Consider the following 25,660-nt stretch of genomic DNA (forward strand, 5'->3'; position numbering starts at 1 on the left):
TTTTGTCGTTTTGTTTACTTAATGTTAATCTCCTTTGGTCCTTTTTTATTTTTATTTTTATTTTTTTATGTAGACATAACGTTGAAAACTAATTCCCACATGCGTTGCAAACATGCACAAGTTACAACACACCACCTGGTCACTAATTACATCTATCTGCAACCACCAAACCAGAAACTAAAACTTAAAATTCCACATCAAATTATGAGATATGGCCCCCTCCCAGAAAAAGAAAAGGAAAACAAGAGAGTATTCTCATCTAAATGTGAAGTCACACTATTGTATCAGATCCTTATAAACAACCCTAGAGGCGCATGGACTTCTCCAGTCTAGCTGTGCCCTTGTGAATTGGATCGACACCGGCAGCCGGTTAGTTGGTGTCACAGTAACCCAGGCCATACCATACTTGTTGCACCAGCATGAAGTAGCATGAGTTACAAAAGCCGAGTGAATGTCAAGATTATTATGAAAGCCTCCAAGACCCTCAGCCCAATCCTCAATATCCTCCAACCCAAAGGCTAGTTCAGAGCCCAGAGCCCATGCTGCCACAATTCATGACGATCCTGCTGCAGCTAAGGCTATCACTCCTCCAAGCTCTGATATGGTTTGCTCTAGCCAACTTTGATGCTACGCTCCCATCACACCAGCCAATGCCAATATTGTTTGTGCAAATAATCTCGCAGGAGAATATTCGTTTCTAGATCCTTCGCCCTTTCATCTTCCTTCTCTCTTCCTTGATTTCCTGCAAAAAAAAGATTGGAGTAAATAGACCACATACAGGGGGTGTTGGCCAAAGGCCCTCCAATGCCTAAGTTAGTTCGAGTGTTTGTATGACAACAATAGCTAACAAAAGGGTACGAAGATGCATGTATGGTGTGAACCGGGCAGCTGGAGCCGTGTGTGGTGTGGAGAGTGGAGAGTGGAGAGGGAGAGAGCTTCAGGTATTTTTCTCGGGTTTCAGGAGTAGATTTAGATGTAGGTTTTTTGAAGCACCTTGAATGATGAATGAAGTTATTTATTTATAGGAGCCTCGGGGCTAGGGTTTCGTAGAGATTGAGTCAGACTTGATTATATCTCCTTATTATGATAATATCTGAATTAATGATATTATCTTATTAAATAAAGATAATATCCTATAATTAAGATATTATCCCTATTAATTAATTGGCCAAATAATTGGTTCAATTCATTAATTTAAGGGATAATCTTCTTTTCCACGTGGTGTGCTGTGATTCGAGACGAAAATATTTGCTCCCACAAATGCTCCCCAACTTTCTTCTCGTGAGTTGGACTTCTTTTGCAGATCGATTCCCAATTGGAGTAGGCTTCTGACTATTCTTGGAGTTGGATTCCCAGTACGAATGAGCTTGCGATTCCTTCTTGACTTGGGTTGTCCAACTTGTATAAATACATGGCTTCTCTTCACTCTTTCTCACATTGCAAACTTAACTTCTCTACTTTCTAACTTGAGAAAGATCTTAGAGAATTTATACTGCTTGTTAAAGAGAGAAGTTACCGTGCATCCCAAGGTAAGTCAAGCAAGTTTTTTTTTTCTTTGTCTTCTTTTTCGCAATGCGAGTACTAGCCGGTAGGACCAAAGTTAGTTGTCATCACATCGACGGCCAAAGACGGTTGGAGCAGAGGTGGCTGTTGAGTGAAGATTGGGAGGAAGTTGATGGTCTGCCCCTACCTAGGATGTTGAGAGATGAAAGCAAAATGGTCCGAATCCTGATGATCTGCTTGCTAGATAGGAGGAGTGTTATGCTAAACTCCCCTCAAAGAGGAAGACTGATGTGAAGTCTTCGAGAACTCAAGCTACTTCTTCACAGGCGAGGAATGTGTCTCCATTGAAGGAGAAGCCAAGGCTCCCTTCTGTTGAGAAAACCCAAGTAGGAGCTGTTCTCTCCTCATTTGCTAGGGTCAAACATCTTGTTGGTGTAGATAGCAATAAGATTGGCGGTATGCGCCACATTAAGGATGTTTCCCTTAAGCCTCTTACTGATGAGTTTGGAGATCGTGATCTGCTCCGTGAAGTAGTCCATGCACGATCTAGTTCACTTGTTGAGAGGCAAAGAGATACAGATATTCCTCTCCAAAGTTCGGATTGTTTGCACCAGTCGAAGAGTGAAGGTCGATTTGGGAGGTCTGCTCATCCATCCAACAATCATGATCCAGTTGTTGAGTCATGAACAATCAAGCATGGAGTTGATTCGTCATCGCCACTTCCTTTGAAAGTGAGCTTGGCAGAGGCTAGGAAAGTAAGAGAGTCATCTGCCCGGGAAAGGTTCTTCGCAACCTCGCCGCCGATCCAAATCGTGATAAGTCCAACCTCGTAGGATGCAGACGTGTCCGACCACCAAGACGCAGCTTATCAAGTCCATCCGCTTGCCGAGTCGTTGATCGATCCGCAAGCCGGGCAATCTTGGTACTTTTAAAGTATTTCCTTGAAAAACAAAGGGAAACAACATTTCATCTACATAAAAAGGAGTAGTTTTTGTTGCTAAAACTATCCGAACTCGTCTTTATCGTTACCCCTTCTTCTCGCTCAACTTAACGATTTGGAGAAGAAGGATGTCGAACGATTAGCAAGCTTTCACTGAACAAACCCGTTATGAGAAGAAGACATCTGATTTGAGGACAATCATACCTGAGTTGAAGAGTTCCCTTGCTGAGAAGGATTTTGAGCTTAGCTTTTTTGCTGCACGACTTGGCTAGTTGAAAAGATGCTTACTTCCGTCTTGAGTGCGAGAATGCTGACATCTCTCTTAGTTATGACAAGCTCTTGGCTAAATTTCATGCCTATCACAAGTCTGCTGAAGAATCCAAGTTTGAAGCTATCATGGATGCATACAAGCTGGGCTACTTAGACTGCACAAATGGAGATGATCCATTTTATTCCATTAGAGATAAAGATATCGAGATGCTCTGTCCTGACATGCTCCCTATGCAAAGTGAGAAGGTTAATGCTGTGAACATAGAAGGAGCTGAAGAGCAGGTGGCTAAAGAGGCGGTAGCTGAATAGGATGGAGCAGAGGAGGATGTAGCTAATGAGGTAGTGGCAGACATTGCGGATCAGGTGGGTGGAGCTGCTAAGAGCATGGCTAATCAAAGTGATGCCAAAAGGTTGTAGATCGTGATCTCTTGCCGGCGCCAAGTAAATGAAGACTTCTTTATTCCTTTTCAGCTTTTGTAGTTTGCCTTTTAGAATAATTGGTCTTGTTTGACCATCTTCTTTTCATTGAACGTGACCGGTTGGTCACTTCGCTATGGAAATTTTATTTTTTTCAACTTCAATTTGCATATTGTCTTGTGAACTGCTTGAGTAACCGCTAGTGTCGATCTGTGTCTTTCCCTTAGGATATTAGCAAAGGCCAAGGTCCCTTTAAGGGACTCGGTGTGTTCTCGCATCTCCCGAAAGATGCTTTGGTCGCCGCTTTACGCCTCCGTAGGACACTCCTTATGGGCAATCAGATGACTATCATGTCCCCTTAGGAAACAGATAGGAACATGGATACCTCCCTTAAGAAGCATGGAGACTCCTTTAGGAAATTCATGACGCACCAGCATCTCCCCGAGGACGCTTGCGGTGCCTCTCGAATGATGCTTCGTCGCTGCCCTGCCTCCTTAGGATGCTACTTATGGGCAATCAGATAACTATCATGTCCCTTTAGGAAACGAATAGGAACTCGGATACTCCTGCAGAAGCATGGAGACCTCATTTAAGAAATTCCTAGTGCACCTTGCGCCTCCTCGATGACGCTTTGCGAGCTACGCTCCCGGCGACACTTCGTCGCCGCCTCGCGCCTCCCGATGGATGCTGCTATGGGCAATCGTATGACTATCCCGACCTATAGGTAATGAACACGAACCCGATACCTCCCTTAGAAAATTGCACCGCGCCTCCCGAGAGCGCTTCTTTGCCGGTTGTGTCTCTCGGGACGCTCGTTGTCGCCTGTGTCTCCCAAAGGACGCTGATTATACGCAACCATCTTTTTATGTGGCACATTCTGAATTTGTAGTTGCTTCTCTTCTTGAAATGTGCAGAGGTCACTCATCTACTGGGGATTGAGTAGGTAGGAGGAAGCGTCATGGATAATATCTTTAGAGGTGGCAAGCATTCCATCATCGTGGAATCTCCTTCCCTTCCATGGTGTCAAGGGCCTTCTCAAATGGGTTTCATCTTTTTAGACCCTTGTCTTTGTATAGTGATGAAGGTTTTTCTTAGCACAAGGTCGCCTAGTTGAAACTACCTGATCTTGCTCTTTTATCGTAGTAAGACTTCAACCGCTGTTGATAGGAGGTGACTCGGACAATGGCCTTCTCGCGCTCGCCTTCAAGTAAGTCACGCTGATCCTCATCTACTGTGAGTTCTGCTCAATACGCCCACTTTAATGCCTATGGAGGGGACAGTGATGTGAGGAGGAATGATTACTTCAGGGCCATAGGCGATGGAAAACGGAGTTTTGCCAGTTGATCTCCGATTAGTGGTGTGATAGGCCATAGCACTCTAGGGAGCTCATTTACCCATTTCCCTTCGGCGCCTTCTAATCTATTCTTTAGACAATCTAAAATTATTTTGTTAGATGCCTCGACCTAGCCATTGCCCTGAGGATATCTTAGGGTAGACAGATGCTGATTGATACCGTATTTTTTGGAAAATACAAAGGATCTACTTACAGATGAATTGTGAGCCGTTGTCGGTAACTAGTGATTATGGGTAGCCAAATCGGCAAATGATATTTCTCCAGATAAATCGTTCCACATTGGCTTCTTTAGTAAATTAGTCAGTGACGACGATCATCATTTCTTTCTTAGCAGGTGTCATTGGCATAGGGCCCACTAAGTCGATAGCCCATTGCATGAAAGGCCATGAACTGTTCTGCAGATGGTAGATTTCGGCAAGCAGGTTAGGAACTAGTTTGTACCGTTGGCTATGTGATCACATCTTTGACATATCCGAAATAGCCTATATTTAGAGCCTTTGGCGAGTGACTTGCCCCCAGTGGTTGCCACACACTGTCGCCGTGAATTTTGCAGAGGACCTCAAGTCTTTGAGGGTATTTTATGCAGGTGAGATGAGGGTGGAGTATGATCTGCGAATGAGTTTGTCGCCTTGCTTGTAATATCTCGCGGCTTTCTGCTAGACCTTTCTAGCTTGGAACTTATCCGTTGGCAGATTTCCATTCACCAAGTAGTCGATGACGGTGTCTTAGCAGCTGGGGTCTTCATCGATCTGCATTGTGTCGATTGCCTCTATTTCTTCCATGCTTGGCCAATCAAGGTGTTTGATCGGGATAGAGCGTTTGAACTGAGTGTCCAACATTGATCTTAGACTCGCCAATGCATCTGTATGAGTGTTCTCTGCCCGTGGAACTTGTTGGATGGTGAAAGTAGGGAATTCTTTCAAAAGCCCTTGGACTTTGTCGAGGTACTTGACCATTCTTGGATGTTTTGTCATGTACTTGCCTAATGCTTGATTTGTGATCAGCTGGGAGTCTAAGTATGTGGCCAACCTTTTGATCAATAGTTCTTTTGCTAGGTGCAGTCCGGCGAGCAATGCCTCACATTCTGCCTCGTTGTTTAAAGCAAGAAAGCCTAGTGTGATGGCATGTTTCAACAAAGTCTCGTCTTAAGTGATTATGACGATGCCTGCTCCCGCTCTTTTGTGATTTAATGCTCCGTCTACATGCAGTTAGGCAAGTTTGAATAGGTGGGGAAGGTATCGTATGCTTTTTCCTTGCTTTTCGTGACCAACTTCTCTTCTTCAGTTGTAAACTCTACAATAAAATCTGCTAAAACTTGAGCTTTTATAGCAATCTTCGGTCGGTAGAGAGGTCATATTGATTGAGTTCGATAGCCCATTTCATGAGTTGGTGAGAGGCGTCAGGGCTGTGGAGGGTCGATCTCAAAGGAAATTATGTCATAACAATTATCTGGTGTGCTTGATAATAGGGCCTTAGTTTTCTTGCAGAAGCCACAAGCAAAAAATGAGCTTATTCATTTATGAATAGCGAGTCTGCATCGAGGAGAGCTTTTGAAGTGTAGAATACCTGATGTTGTGCCTCGAGCTCTTCTCATATGAGAGCTAAGCTAACAGCTAAGTCGGACACCGCCAGGTTGATGTACAAGTCTTTGCCTGGTATCGGTTTTGAGAGCAAGATAGGTGAAGTAAGATAGGTTTTCAAGTTTTGAAAAGATACTTCGCACTCGTCATCCCACTTGTCCTTGTGTCCTTTCTTTGAGGCTTTGAAGAATGACATGCACTTGTCGATAAATCTATAGAGGAATCGGTTGAGAGTTGTTGCTCTACCCGTTAGACTTTGTATCTCCTTTGTTGTGGCAGGTGACTTTATGTTGAGTATAGCCTTGATTTGATTCGGATGTGCCTCAATTCCTCTTTGGGTGACTAAGTATCCCAAGAATCAACCGGACAAGACTCCAAATGTGCATTTGCTCAAGTTCAACTTCATGTTGTATTTTCGAAGTAGGCTGAATGCCTCGGCAAGGTTCTTGATGTGGTCTGCTCGCTTGGGAGTTTTGATTAGCATGTCGTCTACGTAGACCTCCATACTCTTGCCGATTTGCTCCTTGAAAATTTTGTTCACTAGCCTTTGGTAGGTTTCTCTGGCATTCTTTAGCCTAAAGGGCATAACTTTGTAGTAGTATATACCTCTTTTAATCATGAAGGAAATCTTTGCCTTGTCTTCTTCATGCATCATGATTTGATTGTAGTTGGAGTAGGGGTCCATGAAGCTTAGCAGTTGATTGCCAAAAGTTGAATCGATGAGCTGATCAATTCTTGGCAGTGGAAAGTTGTCTTTAGGGCATGCCTTGTTGAGGTCGATGTAGTCAACGCACACTCTCTACATGCCTTCATCTTTCTTTGCTACTAGAACAACGTTCACCAGCCATTCTGCGTAAGAGACTTCTTCAATGAAACCGGAAACTATGAGCTTGTCAATCTCGGCTTCAATGATGGCAACCCGCTTAGGGGCGAAGTTGCGCCTCTTCTGTGCTACAAACTTTATAGCTAGGTGAACATGTAGGCGATGGCAAATTATTTGGGGATCGATGCTTAGCATGTCGAATGACTACCATGCAAATACGTCTTTGTTGTTCTGGAGGAATGCTGCAAGCTCTACCTTTTCCTCATAGCTTAGGCGCAAGCCAATCAACGCTTTTCTCTCTGGCTTGTCAGGATCAAACAAGTACTAGTTTGACATCCTCTTCGGGCTTCCATCCTTCTTCACGAGAGACCTCCGGACGGATTCCCTCGACTTGGTCCTGATTATTTGATTGTTATTGGGGAGTACTTATTCCCTTTCCTTTCTGGTGTGCTTGGCCATTAGGAACGGGATCTGCTTTCTCCTCTGCTTGTTATACTCCCTTTAGATTTGCCTAATTCACAGGGAGGAATTGTGTTTGCTTGCTTCTTTTCAGCCCTTAAGCTGATCATTTTCTCACCATTGCCTGATTGCTATTGATTTGGCCGACATTGCCCCCAAGAATTGGGTAGCGGATTTTCTGATGTGTGGCGGAGGTGATAGCGTTGCTCTTGCTAATCCATGGTCTGCCCAAAATGTCATTATAGAGTGAGACTTCATCAATGACCATGAACGTTTGTGAGCTGATTACAGGTAAGAATAGACATCGAGATCTATCGTGTCCATGGTAACTGTTGTTGCTCCATTTAAGCCAGTAAGTGACCTAGTTGATTTATTGATCTTTGTCTCTAAACTCATCTATTGGATGACCACCAATTGTATGATATTGGCTGCGCTACCTTCGTCTGCATGGATTCGATCAACCATGGCTTGAGCGATTTGAATGCTGATGACAAGGGTGTCATTGCATGGTAGATCAAGGACGATTAGATCTTTCTTTTGGAAGTTGATCATGGGATCGTCTTCTGCCAGTGGGAAACTAGTAAAGACCTAGGAGATCACAGTGGCCTGTTTGATCTTCCTCTTCTTTTCTTTGCCGGTCAGCTCGACTCCTCGAAGTCGTCTAGGATTATGTTAATCCTTATGACCTTCTGGGGTGGCTCTTTTGAGGTATCGTGGTCCTCAATCTACCGGATGGCTTGCTTCGCAATGAACTCCGTACAATGACCTTCTCTCATGAGTTCTTTGAGGTGTGCTTTCCAAGCAAAGCAATTATTCGTATTGTGTTTGTGCGTCACATGAAAGGCACAATATTTTCTGGTATCCCTCTTGTCCGAATTTCCTTTCAAGGGTACCGATCTTTTTACCCAAGGTTTGTCCTTCACTTAGGCTAAGATTTTATGTACAGGATGGAGAACTTAGTGTATTTCTCCTTTGTCGTAGTGTCTCCTTGTGGACACGACCTGCGTTTGTCTTTGTCCCTGTTGCTAATCCTGCCACTTCTTTGGGCTGCCCTCTTGGTCGGCTAATCTTCCTACTCAGAGACTTTTTCAGTATTCGATCGTCATCTCAAAGCGTGCGTGGTCGCAAAGACCTCGCTAGAGTCTAACTGGGTTTGATAGTCAGCTTGTGGTATAAGTCGAGTTCAACTAGAAGACATTTCTTGAATGCATAGGACGTGATTCGGTCATTGCACCCTACAATGTTGGTTTTTTCTGCTTTGAATCTCTTGATGTAATCTCAAAGGGATTCATCGGGCTTCTTGTGCAGGTTGTATAGGTTGTCAGGGTTCTTCTTGATCGTCCGGTAAGAAGTATATTCCTTGGTGAAGACGAAAGCCGCTCCTTGAAGCTGCTGATCGACTCGGATGGTAATGTGTGGAACCAGTTCTGAGCTGCTCCTCACAAAGTCATTGCAAACACGTTACACATTAACGCGTCCTTGAGTTCAATCTAGATGAGAGACCTCTTCTGCTCTGAGTGTGGCTTGCAAATGCTTGTGACATGTCAACAGGTTGACCGTGTTGTTGTCCCTCTCCTTGTCTGCTTACTCCTACTCAACTTGCCTGGTTCCCATCAAACTGCCCATAGGCTCGTTCATCCATCCTTCTCCCTTCCCCCTGTTGTCCAAGGACAAGGTTTTGAGCCAAGTTTATTTGGCCGAGGACCTGCCTCATCAAATCGTTTTGGTTGTCCATTCTCCGAGCTAGCTGGTCAACTCTCTGATTGAGGTCTACTTGACTTCGTGGACCAAGAGGAGAGATGTGTGTAGAACCTAATTGTACACGGGCTAGGGTTTCATTGGAGGTGTACTCGAGAGTGTGTGTTGAGCGTGGAGGCAATGAAGGGAATGCTTGAAGTTGCTCCAAGATTGGGCCTAAGTCGGTGGTGGTAGTGAGCCCACCCTGATGGGAGGTTCCACCATGCTCGTCGACGGCGCCATGAAGATGGCTAGATCCGGCCATAGGGCCTTGAGATGGGACAATGTCAAACACGGGGCCGTTATGGAGGTTTTCGTTGATTCCATGAGGTTGTGGAGCGGTGGTGGTGGCAGCAAGGTGTCTGGGAGGTGGTACGGCACTTCCAGCTGATGGGCCTTGCTTTGCAGGCGGCAGCGACGCAAGATGGTGTTCCCAGCTTGGGGGACCGAGAGGTGGAGGAGCGGTGCCATGAGAGCGTGCCACGGTCTCGGCCGTGGTGTGGGATTCTCTCGGAGCCACGGTGTCATGGTGGTCCAAGCTTGTCGTGGATTGGGCCATTGCAGCAGTCTTGCCCCTTGTTTTCTTACTTCCAACCATGGTTGTTTGGAAGGCTTCAGTGGATTGGAAAATAGGAGGAACGGATTCCTTGAGCACGCGTTGAGTATAACTTGTGCTCTTAATGAAAGCACCAAATGTTTGTGCAAATAATCTCACTGGAGAATATTCGCTTCTAGATCCTTCACCTTTTCATCTTCCTTCTCTCTCTTCCTCGATTCCTATAAAAAAGACTAGAGTAAATATACCACACCCTGGGGGTGTTGCCCAAAGGCCCTCTGATGTCTAAGTTAGTTCAAGTGTTTGTAAGAAAACAATAGCTAACAAAAGGGTATGGAGATGTATGTATGGTGTGAACCGGGTGGCCGGAGTGTGTGGTAGCCGAAGCCGTGTGGAGAAAATATGGAGAGTGGAGAGGGATAGAGCTTTGGGTATTTTTCTCGAGTTTTAGGAGTAGGTTTAGATGTAGGTTTTTTGAAGTACCTTGAATGACGAATGAAGTCATCTATTTATAGGAGCCTCGGGGCTAGGGTTTCGTAGAGAATAAACTCTTATTAGAAGGAGTTTATTCTTTACCAAAATTTGTAGAGATTGAGTCGGACTTGATTATATCTCCTTATTAGGATAATATCTGAATTAATTATATTATCTTATTAAATAAAGATAATATCCTATAATTAAGATATTGTCCTTATTAATTAATTGGCCAAATAAATTGGTTGAATTAATTAACGTGCCGTGCTGTGATTGGAGACGAAAATATTTGCTCCCACAAATATGAAGAGTATAAGAAAGAACATTGTTGCGCAGCATTTCCTCCAAAACGAGGATGGTTGGTCTGGCAATTGATGAACCTGTTAAAACACCAACTACAATCAAATACATTATCAAGTTGAGAAACATCAATGGAGCTGCCACGTTCCTTCCCACTGACTCAGCCATATCTCCTTATAGATCTCACAAATAAAAGCAACAAATTAAAACCAAGCTTTGTCTCTCTTGTCGGGGATAATATCTTCAGGAATATTTTTTGCTTCCTTTTTTTTTAATTTTGTGTAATTACTTACCCTTTGTATAATCCTATTGTAAACCATTTTACGGTTTACCACTTTGTACATCTATGTACACCTTGTAGGAGAAGAATATACCTTGACGTGTCCTTTTTTTTAGGGTTCGCTATTGTGTATTTCCGCTGCGATTACGGGTTCTACTTTGTTGGATAATTGATACTTAAGCTATTGGTACAAATACATGGATAATTGATACTAGTGATCATATGACTTTTGACTCTCACATTTTTGTTCACTTATCTTCCAAGCCCCGCCACTCGGGAGTTCAGACCAAAGTTGTGGGATTGTGGATCCGAGGCAGGGACGAAGGACACCTGAATCGAGATTTATTTTATTTATTAAAGATGGAGGAGAAATTTATGAGAGGAATGAGGGAGGAGGGAAAAACTAATAAAAATAAAAACTTGAAAAGAAAAACTATTTAGAATGGCATTTGACGTCCCTCAACCATCCCTCCCCCATCCTCCTTTTTTTCTCCATCCTTTTTCTCATGCATTTCCTCTCTGAATTAATTTCCTCCAATTTTTTAACCATGACCCGACTATTTGACGAAAAAGGCCATGACTAAATGAACGTTACCAAAAGAAAAGTTAAAAACATTGATAGAACGTAAAAACAATGAACCACAATGAGCAAAAAGTAGCAAGGATTTGAACTACTGTACCACAATGGTCAAGTCCTTCCAGTAACAAGGTTAAAGTAATCTGACAATTGACTTTAATAAAAAATGGAATGACATGGATTAAGAACAATCCAATGAACGCTACGATTCCACACCCACACTGCTATCTTAAAGATTTTCCATGGGAGTGAACTGGACAGTTTGGGGTTTAACGACCCAATATCCAATAAAAACGGAAGCACATAATGAGATTACTGATAACAAAAGGGCAAAAACACTAGCAGCACTGACTGAGCTACGTGGTCTTGCCATGGTAAGCACAGAACTTCCCAAAGAGATGTCTAAGGGGACCCAATCACAGCTAACAGAATAGTGTCCAGAGCCGTGCCACGGTTTTCTATCAACTGGATACCAAAATGCAACTGACATTTTACTTGATCCTCCAATTGTGAATTGCACATCCTGCAGAAACAAGTAACAAACTCATTTTAAACTCATTACAATGTTGATATTTTAATTGAAATCTATGTATAACACACTTATCACAACGTCAATTTTACTTGGAATCTATAATATCTATATATAAAAGAGACCTAGTACACTGTCAATATTTTCCTTGGAATCTAAATAAATAGACCAATAATCACATCATATCAACTGTGTAATATGTATGGTGTATTTCAAGTTACAAAAGATGGGTAAAAATAAATTCCAACACAACAGTATAGCACAAACCAGTAATCATTCCAAAAGACTTTTCGTACAGTAAGTTTGGTTGACACCATGTACATATTCTAAAAGATAGACTTGTTAAACTGCCAAGAAGTTTGTAAGTAAAAACAGCAAAGGACCAAAATAAAAAAGGAACGGATCATCAGATAATTGCAGCAATCTTGTCTAAGGGATAGATATGCATTTTCAATTAGCAACAAGGCTATTTAGTGCTTGTCAATAATCCTCTTCGTTCAACACGAAACAACAAGAACGATCAACTCTTCAAGCAACTTTCACAACATGTACTACAAGATGTATCAACAATTAGAGGGGAAAGGGTTTTTGAAAAGAACTCAAATCCAGGCAGCTAGAAATTTAAAAGTGCCCGGTGAACCTGTTGGAGACGATCCATAGTTCTCAAAGGCCTAGAGAATTCAAAATAAAATGTTCCCTTTTGACCATCTGATGCATAAGGACTGTCTCCTTCCACAAAACCTGTCATAGTCAACAATAAAAAAATAAAAAAAATTAACAATGCAAAAAAGAAATATATTTGTTTCTGGGGGAAGGATGGTTCAGTAGATAATGCATGGTCGTGTCACATACACGGATGCAAAATTATATTCAAATGACAAACCATATAACAAAGATTGATAATTACCTGAGTGAACATTGAAGCTACTGTGCCACCAAGCACCCTTCCAATCATTTTGTCCACTAGAATCATTTGCTGACAATGGACAGAGATAAACTAAATAATTTGATCACTGGAACTCATTTAAAAGCAAATACAAAAACTTAGAGAAAAGGAGTTTTCCACAGGTGGGGGAATTCCACCAGTGGTTGAATTAAAGCAGTACTTTTTGCAGTCAGTACTTTTCCTAATGGGGATATGAGGGGGGAACTTGTTGACAAACTAATGGAAATCAAATAGTAATCTCCAGAAGATAATAGTTAAAAGTTGTTAGCTGGACCAGGGATATTCAACATAATGAATGAGATCACTTTTTAATATAACCCAGCTTGAGGATTGTGACATTGGAGAACCACTTCATAGATTTAATGCTGCTTTTGTGACTTCCTAACTCTAGCAGTCACTTCCTTAGTCCTTTCTTCTATCATATAGGCATGGTTCATGCCCCATTAAGAAAAATAGATTAAAGTAGCAATAGGATAAATTACTCTCAGAAATACCTGAAGAACCAATTCCATCTAGGTATCTACAATGCGGGTTCCAAGCATAAAGATCAACTAAATGACCAAACCTGTTCAAACAAAGATGACAAGTATATACAATAAAATGGAGTCTGTAAAAGATAAATCAGAATCAAATTACCCAACAAGTGGATCATTGCTATAAGGTGAAGAAATGAATTGTACTACGGCACCTGTCGCCTCCATTTCCAACCCTGTTGTCTATAGGGTTGCCACCATAAAGTCGTCCAGGAATAGCATTCCCAATTGAGAAGTGCAAAATATCAACTTCATGGCCCTTGCACGTCTTGTTTGTGCAAGAGTCAACTCCTTCCTTACAGCCACCCATCTGGCAACACAAAAATCCTTTTGGTTTGAACTCCACAGTACATGAAGGAGGACCAAAACAAAGCAAAGAAAGTTGCACAAGTTTATTGAAAAATGAAAAACACATCCATAGTCCAATATGCCAATGGAGTAACTTACACTATGATAAGTTGCATCTTCACCAATTTGAAACATGAGGGCAACAGATGGGCATTTATTGTTGTCACTAAGTCAGGAGAGGAAAAAAACAAATCAACAAACTCTTTGTTGTTAAGAGAAAAAAAAGGCATGAAATTCAGTGGTAATGCAATCCAACAAAGCATGCACTTCAAGCACATAATCAACCAACACATCAAAGTAGAAAAAAGACCAGACAATGACTAACAAAATCTTCAAAGATATAGCAAACACATAAATTCCACGTCCTCCGACCCAAAAAATTACATTCATTGTACTAAAAAGAGAGTCGAAGAACAGCTTAAATGACAATGAGAATTTGGAGTGAACCGCAATTCTTGCCACTAATACTGAACATTGAAACCAAATCAAACAAACAAGAAATTAGTTCAGAGTCAACCACAAAGATATGAAAATATTCATTCCTTCCACCAAAAAGCATACCCCTTAGAGTAAGCGTAGTCCCCATCAACTTGAATCATAAAGAAGACATCACGGCCATCATGCAAAGCCTACCGTCAAAATATAACAAAAAGAAAATCAAATTCATATTTAAAACCAACCAAATTATATGTTCAAACAGTAAATCCAGAATACCTTAACTGTCATTTTTCCACCTCTGTACTCGTTTTCAGCATCTGGGTCAAGAGCAGGGAGGAGAGAAAACTCGAACCCATCCATGTCCTTCCAGTCGTCGGCATGACCATCGAGCGTAATAAGGCCGGGTCCGAACTCGGCCTGGACCCGGATCTCAGAGTCCGACTCACAGCTCCATTCACCCGACTCTTCGTGCGAATTGGCCTGTCGTATCAGCAGCACACAAAATACCAATAGCACTAGCACTACTCGAAGCATTCTGTAGAGGACTACCTTTTAGGCTTGAATTTGATGAGTACACCGTGCAACGCCCTATGTTCTGCATCCCTTTCTCATGTACGACCTTATCTTTTGAATTGAAAATTGTTTTCCGTTTTTTATCGCCAAAGAATTACCGTTTAAACTTGAACTCTAGAGTAGGCGGTTTCAGAGGGTCTCCCAAGTAAGTTTATTTGAAGAATTCCATATATATATATATAGTCCTTGAGGGATTATTTAAATAATTTTATTTGAAAGACGCTTTTAGAAAGAATATAATTTTTTCCTAATGATCTAAACCATTTATTTTTTAGGTCTTTATTCATAGATCATCTTTACAAAAATTAGACAAATCAGAAATCGTTTGACATCCAATTGTGTCCTACAAAATCAATGAACATGATGCTTCAAGAAAGTACTAAAATTTCAATAACTCAATTGAATGGTCAAATGATATCGGATTCAAGTATTTTGTAGAGATGATCTTTAAATGAGTATCTACAAATAGGCGGTTTGGATTAGTGAAATATAATCCGGAGTGGGGCCTACAAGGTGTCCTCAAATAAAACTTATTTGAGGATCCCTCAATGGAAGGGGACTATATATATATACAAAGAGCTTTCATTGTAGGATCCCCCAATTAAGCTTATTTGAGGACACCTTGTAGGGTCCACTCCGGATTGTATTTCACTAATTCAAACCGTCTATTTTGTAGATAATCATTGAAAGATCATCTCTACAAAAAATCACTTTAATCCAATATCATTTGACCATTCAATTGAGTTATTAAAATTTTAGTACTTTCTTGAAGCACCGGGTTCATTGATTTTGTAAGACACAATTGGATGTCGAAACAGTTTCCGATTTTTATTTATTTGTTTAATTTTTTGTAAGAATGATCTATGAATGAAGACCTAAAAAATAGATGGTTTAGATCATTGGAAAAAAAAAATTTGTAGGGTATCCTAAAGGGCGTCCCTCAAATAAAATTATTTGAAGGATCCCTTAATAAAGGGGATTGTATATATATACAAATTCGACTCACAAAGACTAACGACATTTTAGTCCATTAAAGTTTAGGTGATCAAAATGTGCCTTGAGGTTTCAATTTCATCAATTTGATATCTAACATTTTCAAATATGACCAATTCACAACGTCCATTAGATTGACCGTCTAGTTAGACGTTACATGATGATGCAACAACTACGGGACTCACCACAGATTGTTGACTGTCCAATCCAACTAGTCCCCATGAAGGGCATTTTTGAAAAGAAAAACCAGCTCATATCCTTGGAAATGCCCTTCACATGGACTAGTTGGATTGGGCAGTCAACAATTTGTTGTGAGTCCCACAATTGTCACATAATCATTTAACATTTGACTAGACGGTCAATCTAATGGACGTTGTAAATTGATCATATTTGGAAACGTTAGGTATCAAATTGATGAATTTGAAACCTTGTGGCCCATTTTGATATTACCCCTAAACCTCGATGGACTAAATGTCGTTAGTAAAAAAAAGGGCTTAATTATTGTTTTACCCCTAGAACGGGTGCTCGTTCTCACTTTACCCTCTAAAACTAAAATTTTCTCACTTAACCCCCAGAATCTCAAAAAATTGTTGAAATTTTCTCACTTTATTACTTTCGTCCACTTCTATCCCCAAAACCGTTAAGTGTGTTAGCATATGTGATTTAGTAATTTTAGCTATTAGAGACTTTAAGTGCAAATTAAATTTTAAAAAAACATATTTTAACAAACCCATCTTCCCTTTCTTCCTCTTCCCGTAAGCTCCCAAGCTCTCACCTCCATGTTTTCCCCCTTTTCCCTTTCCGGTTATCCTTATCCCCCAATGCACCCAGAGCAACCCCCACCACCCCAATCCTCCTCCCCCATCTAGTCACCCCACTTTACCTATTCTCTTCATCTCCATATCTCTCTCTCCCTTGGTGTGGATGGTGATTTTGTTGGTGTGGATGGGGTTTGACTAGGTGGAGGTGACAGTGAGGTTTGCTGATTGTTCTAATGATGGCGGTGGTCTAATTAGGTGGTAGGTTTATAAAACTACCTTTAGCATTTATTTTTTTTACTGTATGGTGTAAGTTTATTACCCATACGACAATATTTATTTAAAAGTGTGGCGCGAGTTTATCATCCACACAACTGCCTTTACTTTTTATTCAAAAGTATGGAGTATAATTAGTGCCCATACCAGCACGTTTATTTACTACATTATTATTTAAAGTATGGTGTGGGATCAACGTCCATACATGAAGCAATTTAATTTATGAATTTATTTTACCACACATTTACATTTATTTAAAGTATGGTGCGGGATTATTGCCCATACCAGCAATTTATTTACAAGTAATTTATAGCAATTTATTTTATAAATTAATTGTGTGATATGATGAGTTTTACAACATACAGAGATCAGGACCAGAAGTTTCTTGATCCTCATCATACAACTACATCAGGACCTAAAGATCCTTGATGATGATAATGATATGAGAGCTGGCAGTCTCTACGGTATTATATTTGTAAACAAGATATCAGACCTGAAGATCCTTGATCCTTGACATCTAAATAAGGACCTAGAGTTCCTTGATAATGTAATAGTACCATATTGATTAATAGTGTCGTACACATGAATAGTAATTGCACTGGCAAATGTACTGTACACATGAATAGACACGTATTCATGACCTGATGAATAGTATCATATAAATGAATAGTGACGTATACATACATATTAACCATTTTGGATAAACCGTCACTATATACAAAAGGGAACATGCAATTCCTTAAACTCATGGATGAGCATTGAATGAGAAGCTAGAAGCTCCTCAAAACATGGACAATTATGTAAGTGCTTGAAATCCTGAAATATGTATGGGAAATTATAAAAATGTCCATACCATGAAAATATGCAATTTTTTTATACAAATTATATTGGGGAAGGATGAAGGATGTGTTCTACTTTTTAGATTAATAAAGCCACAAACATTGAGCTTTAAAAAAAATCTAACCCCAGTATCTTTAGGCATAAATTTTGGTTGTTCCAACTAAGACTCTCTACACCTAGAGAGAGGGAAAAGAAAACTCATTTACCTTTGTAGCATTACCTAGAGCAAGCTCTTAGGTGGATCACCCAAGGATAGGCCTTCACCACTAACAAGAAGTTCTCAAGCAGTCCAAAGGAGGATGTCTCTATGTTTCCACATCAAAGAAAAGAGAAGGATGAGATGAATTTAGGAGGTTGGATTTGCTAGAATCCTCTCCTTGATGGTCCGATCCCCTTGGTAGAGAATGAGAGGATTTGGTTTGCCTCTTAACTTAAGAACACACCCTAGGATGAGATGATACCATCTTTATCTACATAAAGGGGTTCATATAACCAAAGTGGCCTCACCTAAACCCTATGGCTGTTTTGGCCTTGTCATTGACCATTTGGGCCTTTGTCTCTTAAGTTCTGAACTACAACTTTAACTTACAAGCCCAATGGGTCCAAGCAAGATGGGCCTTGTGACCCCAAAACGATTTTAGGCCTTATCCATATTTCCCGAGCCTCAATTAATTTGTTAATCTCTATTAACGAATTAATCATTGCTCATCATCTCCTAATTAATTTACATCTAACCTTTATGGGTGTGCAATCCATTAAGTTCTAATTGGCAAGGTAGTGGGCGATTCAAACTCTTTTTTAATTGATTATGAATTAAAACTCTTTTTTAATTTCCCCCTTTAATGAGGACCCACATTTGGTATATCCTCAGGGCTTCCATAAGTCATGTGGGTAACGTCTAGCAACGTGCCATGACTATCCAAGCCGATATAGAAGTGGTAGAGAGCCTATTCCGTTGGAATAACAATGTAATTCGGTTATATAAGTAAGATTTCCATATAAGATCTCTTGTTTGAACACGTTCAATGAATTCACTCTCTAGTGAACACCCATACACCTATCTTTGTGTCAACTACACAAATGACTTGAGGCGAGCTTTTCTCTCAATTGAGCAAAAATGGTGTATCAGTCTTTGAGGATTGTCAATGCCCAGTTGAATGGTCCTATGATTAGGGAACTCTTTAGGGAGTGAAGGGAAAGGTCTCCTAGATCTAACTTGGATTGCTTTCCTCATCTCACAGTCCATGGACTTGTTGATTAAGTAAATACCAGTTAATAAGGCATACACTTGAATCAACATCAATGCCCTTTTATATCAACAACATCTGAAATATCCAAAAGTTTACATCTCATGCTTGATTTTAGGGCATATTTCCAACATAGGGGAAGTACATACTCTTAACCTAGGACAAGCCTCTTACTTGCCCACTTTGTCTTGATAACTCATGTGCCACATGTATTTTGAAGGAATAAGGATTTGCTCTAGTAAGCTTTAACCAAACAAACGGTCAAATCTTTCAATTGTTAACACTTGACCAATTTTATTAGCAAATTTTATTTCTTTTCTTTTTTGTTATAGAAGATTGGGGGATGGGGATTCGAACACAAGACCTCAAGTGCAGGGGTAACTGCTATTAACCACTTAGAGCATCTACAATCACACTAAACCCTAAACCCTAACATTAATTAAAAGTTTAAAGGACTAACGACGTTTTACCTCTTTAAGATTTAGGTGCCGTATCGAAATGGGCCATGAGGTTTCAATTTCATCAATTTCATACCTAATTTTTTTAAATTTCATCAAATTACACCTTTTGTCAACTTCACCATTAGATTTTTTGTTAAATTGGTGACGTGGCAATTGTGGTACCCACTTTGATGCTGATGTGTGAAAAAAATTATAAAATTCTTAAAAAAAATTATAATTTTAAAATAGGAAGGAAAAAAAAGCCTATCTCCCCTAAACCCCATAGCTTTTGCAACTGACCCACGCCCCCTCCCCAAAAACACACAGGTTGAGGGATTCCTCTTATTTGAGGGGCATCTTTGTAGAGCATACTCCGTGCATTGTATTTCACTAATCCAAACGTTTGTTTTGTAGATATTCATTCAAAGATCACTGCTATAAAAAAAATCACTTGAATCCGATATCATTTGACCTCTCAATTAAATTATTAAAATTTTAGTACTTTCTTAAAGCACCATATTCATTGATTTTGTAGGATACAATTAGATATCTAAACGGTTTCCGATTTGTCTAATTTTTCGCAAGGATGATCCATGAATGAAGACCTAAAAAATAAATGGTTTGGATTATTGAAAAAAGAAATTATATGGTACCCTAAAGGGTGTCCCTCAAAAGAATGAGACTATACATATATATAGGCCCTTGAAAGGAGAAGGAATGCTAGAATGCCAACATGCATCTATTATTGAATTCACCCGACCTGATAGCACAGTACCAATTTTGGGAATGTCCAATGCCACTCAAATAAGCTTATTTGAAGGACACCCTTGTAGGGCCCACTTCGCATAATATTTTACTAATCTAAGCCGTCTATTTTGTAGATATTCATTCAAATATTAGGTCTATAAAAAAATCACTTGAATCCAATATCATTTGACCACTCAATTGAATTATTGAAATTTTAGTATTTTCTAAAAGCACCATGTTCATTGATTTTGTAAAACATAATTGGATGTCGAAACAATTTTCAATTTGTCTAATTTTTTACAAAGATGATTGTTGAGACCCAAAAAAGTCACGATAAGCCCAGAGACATTTAAAGCCCAATATAACATATAATGTTGGTCATATGTTAATCCAAGTTGTATTATGAGAATTAATTGATTAAATAAATATAGAAATAGTGTGCATGCCATGCCAAATCAATAATACATTTTTCATATGTCAATCACCTACCACGCTCACATGAACCCAAGTCATGTAGTTTATGGGGCTTGCACGAGGGATTGTGGTATGAAAGGTTACGGAAATCCACAAGGCTCACGGAAGCTCTTGGATAATAGAGACTTTAGGCTAGCTAATTGGGAGCACCAAAGTCTAAGCCCATTACTTGAAGTTCTCCAATGTGGGTGAGCAAATGAGATATTTTTCAAGCACTTCCTTTTACCCATAGAAAATAGTCATTTTCCAAATGCCTAGCTTTACCCGTTGGAAACAAGCCTTTTCTAGCACTCCCTATTACCCGTTGGAAACAATTCGTTTCCAGCGCTTCCTTTTACCCATATGAAATAATCATTTTATGGTACCTAGCTTCACTTGTTGGAAAATAGCATGCCCCAGTGCTCCCTTTTAACCATTGAAAATAGGCTGGTTCTAGCACCTCCTTTTACCTATTGGAAATAAAGAAAAACCCTCACCCTTTATAAATTGGCATTCACGGCTCAGGCAAATGACACCAATTTTTCTTCAGCCATCAAGCCCCCTCATTCGGCTGCTTGCAAGCAACACAGCAACCATCAACCCCCTTCTTCAACCATCATGCCCTTTCTTTAGCTATTGGAGCGGCACAACAACTTCTTACTTTGGTTAGTGCAAGCATCCCAATAGCCATCAACCCCCTTCTTCAATCATCACACCTCCTTCCTAGATGTTGCAAGCACCCCAGCCATAACCTCCTCTCCTTGAAATCCATCATATTCTCTATAAAGCCTCACCAAGCATAACTCCAAGCTTTTCCTTCCTTCCAAGCCACCATAGCCTTCAAACCTCAAGTTTTTCCTCCCATCATCATTCTCTTGAAACTCTTAAATCCCCATAGCCATGGCCACAAACAATAAATTCTCAACACCCAAACTCAAGCATATCAAACACCAAGCCAATCACAAGCATTCTCATTTGCTAAACTTGTGGATCTTTAGCTCCCATACTCCAAGCTCTCATGCCAAACTCATATAATCTCATATCAACATCAGCAAGTCATCTTCAACTCATCCAGAGCGAGCAACATCCTTACTCATTGCTGGAAGCTTCAATGTCAAGTTGTGTTCTTCCATCTTCTTCCTCTCTTTCCCATAAACACATCCAAAGAGAGCAAGCATGACCTCCCACCTCTAGAATCTTCCATTTCTTGCCATTTTTCTCTTCTAGAAAGCCACCCAATAGCTTGATGAGGTTTCGTCAAGCTGCTGGAAATCTGCTAAAGCCATCCATCCTTTATCTCTCTCTCACTCTCTCACTCTTAAAAAGCTCCATCCAAAAGAATCTGAAACACTCATCCTCTCAAGCTAAGCTGAAAACCATAGTCATTACCCTTTTAGTAAGAAAATACAGACATCGCAAGCTCTTCGTCTAACTGCCGAAAACACCTAAAATCTCAAGTTTTAATCCTTTCTTTACACTCATTTTCTCTTAGCTCTCACACAGCCTCTCGTGCCAAGCCTAGTAGTATCGTGATTCACCAAAGCAAACTTTCATGCCAAGCCTATGCAACATCAATGCACCATCTCCAACTCTTCGTCTAGCTGCCAAAAACATCAACACAAAATATGCAACTGCTGGAAGAAGAACAAAGTACTCCCCTAGGACTTGCTTCTCCCTCGGGATGCTTTGGGCCTAGTTCTCGCTAACTTAGAAAAATGAGCAACGAAGGCTTGATTCACTAATCTATGACGGTCCAAGAATCAACAAGCTCGAACGAGCCTTTCGACAAAAAAAGTGTAACAACCGGGTCCTTAATTAATTTTTAATTATTAAATTATTAGAGAAAAAGACAATTTTGCCCCTAGAATAAATTATTAGGGAAAAAGTTGACCTTTGATTGGGAAGGAATTTGAAAATTTTAGTTGTACCGTTGCATAAAACACGTCGAGATGAGTCCGTAGACATGTAGTGGGCTCAAATAGGAGTTGTAACGAAGAAGTTACGATCAAAAGAAGTTCAGTGGCATAATCATAAATATTTCAAAGTTCAGTTTCAAAACCCAGATTTTCTCCTCCCCCTCAAAAGCTTCACGACCAGCCAACTTCTCTCCAACACCACCGCCACCACACACCTCCGTTCTTGGCGGAACCGGTCCCGTTAGAACCGCCTCACTTCCCTCTTTGATTCCCGACCAGTCCTAGCCTTGATTCGAATCACCGAAAAAGCGGTGTTGGGCGGTTTTAGTAAACTTTCGAGAGCTCGTTCAGACGCCTCCGGCCACCAAATCTTTCAAATTTGGTATGATTTTCTATCCTTTCAACGTGTTCTAGCTGCTTGTTGTGTTATTTTTGAGAAATTTCTACGCTTATTGGTTGATTAAGCAATTGAATTTTTGGCGATTTCGGCCTTCGATTCAGCCACTTCCAACCACTTTTTGGGGTAGGTCCAAGAACAAAAATGGTTCCAAATAAGGTGTTTTACCTAGGATACGAAGCTTGGCCTTCAACCTTGAAGTTTTCCGGCCACCAAAATTTATCTAGACACCCACGTGTTGCCGGCCCGTGTGGCGGCACGTAGGGCAGGGTGGTGATCCGACATTATATTCTAAAATTATCCTTATGTTGTCACGAGCGTGTAGGAATTCGCGGATCTCAATTCGACAACGTTTGAACCTCGAACGGATCTTGCATATTGTGCGATTTCCGGGTTCGATACGTTTAAACCATTGGATCGCAGTCAATTTCTTATATGTTGATCTATGTAATTCCAGGATTGTGTAGGATTCAATGGATTGTGAATCGGAGTCTTGGATACTCCAAAAAGGCCAACCCTACGGCTAGGTTTACAGTAACCGTCCGATCGTGCGGTCGTGAGCAGTCCAACCGTTCGATCAAGACTAGACTCTCGGGACATATGTCCTAGGCATGTTAGAACCTCTAGGAACTCTCGGATCAGAATTTTGAGGTTGTGGACCCCAAGGTGTCCCGGGTTGACTTTTTGGGACTTATCGCTTTTTGAGTTCTGAGGCACTTCTAGACCATTCTAATAAGTGGAAAAGCTTACATAGGCTTGAGAATGACCTTCAATTCAATGCACGCACTTCTAGGAGCCCAAGGCCAGGACTTTGGATTAAATAATGAGGATGAGCTCCATTGAATATGTTTAAGCTTTTAGAAAGTTCATGTGCGTGCGAGTGTTCAATTGGTTTATTTATGGTCTTAATTTCTTGATTTTATGTGAACTTCAGGATGAGTATTTAATTATCTGTTGATTTATCACATGCTTATATATTCATATGGTTAATGATGTTGTAAGATTATTAATATAATATTTGAACGGTATGTTAATAAAGATCGATATGGCTAACATACTAGCTAAGTGTTTAATATATGTATATTCAATAGTTGAAAAGGATGAATAATAGCACTTGGCTTTTATCAGATTGTGGCATATAAATGTATATATATATTTTTAAGTTTAGTTGAGAACAAGTTTATTGAAAGTTGATATAAATGACGGGTGATGGTTTTCAAACTCACCATGAGGGTGCCCCCTAGTTGCTTTGAAACAGTTTGGTTATTTTGATAATGCCCCACGAGTTTCGGGGACATCTGAACCATGTGGTGCGAGGATTGCAGCTCAGATTGAAGTGTTATCTCTGAGACCTGCGAGGAATGTGGCTCGGATGGACTTGGTGTCTCCGGGATCTGCGAGGATTGTGGCTCAGATTGAAGTGTTATCTTTGAGACCTGCGAGGAATGTGGCTCGGTTAACTTTATGTCTCCGAGACCTGCGAGGATGGAATTGATGGTATTAAAGGAATTGGGATCAGAAATAGGGGTACGCCTAGGTGGAGAAAATTTAAGTTCTGAGATGCTTTTAAACTAAATTGAGGATTTTATACAGCTACCATTATTTTATTAAGCGTTACATTTGATTTACAAGTGACAGATGGAAATATATATATTATATTCTAATCAAGTTATGGAGATATATAAATATAAATATTTATTTATGAACTTTATGTGAGTTTGATAAAAAGGTGTTCAAAGCTTATAAATCTTTAACTTATTTTATTTTATTATGTTTAGTTATCTTTATCTTTTGTTATTCTATATAGTATTAAATAGCTTAAGTTTTCTAGCATATTTTGCCCCACAAGTCTTAGAGTTATCTGGACCGTGGGAGCGAGGATTGCGGATCAGGTTGACCAGATGTCTCCTGAGTCCAACGAGGATTACAGGGCAGGACGTGTATCACCAATGGTGTCACTAGGAGATGGATAGTTATGGCTTCCAAGGTGTGATTACCTGAATCTAAATACTTTTATTCATTCATTTAATTATATATTGCCAAGTGAGTAATGCCAGGAAGTTAGGAACAGGAGGCTGGGATGAAATATGAGAACTACGTGTGGCTTGATCCTTCAGTAAGGGCACGTAGGTAGCTTATGGTTACAAGGTGCAGCCACGAGTTAGAATGTTTGAGATTGCCAATGTATTATTGTTGTTCTGAAAGTTAAGATGAATTTTATTAGCAGATTGATTTATTTGATTTGTTGCGGCCTGAGGCCAGAATAATATGATGCTTGATTTTCTTGGGTATACTTTATACATGTTGAATGATTGAGATATATAAATGTTTGTTGACATGTGGAAATTTTGAGAAATGTTCAATTTACAGGGAAGACTCTGCCAATAAATTGAATTTTGAATAGAAGGGAAAATAGGTAATTTGTGCTCGGCACTCGCCAGGTGTCGGACACGCATAGGGTTTGGCTCGAATTCCAAAATGAAATTTGGGTTGGGTCCTGTCAAAAAGACCCCAATAATGATCTATGAATGTAGACTTAAAAAATTGATAATTTGTATCTTTGAAAAAACATTCGTAAAGAATCCTTCAATAAAAAGGAATTTATATATATATATATATATATATTCGTTTTTCTAAAACGTAACCAAACGATGAGTCACTTATTAAAAAGTAGGAAAAACTACACTTTAGTCCCTGGAAGTTTAGTGTCAGTATCGAAATGGGCTCCAATGTTTCAATTAAATCAATTTCATACCCGAAATTTGAAAGTATTACCAATTTATACCCGCCGTTACATTGACCGTCAAAGTCAGACGTTAAATGCTGACGTGGCAGTCATAGGACCCACCTCATAACTAAACAGCAGTTTGAAAAAGACCAATATGGGACCCACCCACTAAATAATTCAAAAAAAATTATATAAAATAAAAAAGCATTAAGAAAAAAAATCTACCCA

General features: G+C 40.1%; 1 protein-coding gene and 1 pseudogene across 1 annotated transcript; both read right to left on the minus strand.

Annotated features, from left to right (window-relative positions):
- Positions 1-304: 304 nt before the first annotated feature.
- LOC148915861 (membrane protein PM19L-like) lies at positions 305-10,837 on the minus strand (annotated as a pseudogene).
- A 501-nt stretch (positions 10,838-11,338) lies between these two features.
- On the minus strand, positions 11,339-14,782 carry LOC103331666 (heme binding protein). The gene is made up of 8 exons (XM_008234309.2): positions 14,341-14,782; positions 14,188-14,255; positions 13,726-13,792; positions 13,434-13,588; positions 13,240-13,310; positions 12,707-12,775; positions 12,440-12,540; positions 11,339-11,793 (listed from the first exon to the last, which is right to left on the minus strand). The coding sequence occupies exons 1-8, from the start codon at positions 14,596-14,598 to the stop codon at positions 11,500-11,502; spliced, it is 1,083 nt and encodes a 360-aa protein (XP_008232531.2). The 5' UTR covers positions 14,599-14,782; the 3' UTR covers positions 11,339-11,499.
- Positions 14,783-25,660: the final 10,878 nt, after the last annotated feature.

This window comes from Prunus mume, linkage group LG6 (genome assembly GCF_029339155.1).
Source record: "Prunus mume cultivar Tortuosa linkage group LG6, ASM2933915v1, whole genome shotgun sequence".
In the NCBI taxonomy this organism is placed as follows: Eukaryota; Viridiplantae; Streptophyta; class Magnoliopsida; order Rosales; family Rosaceae; genus Prunus; species Prunus mume.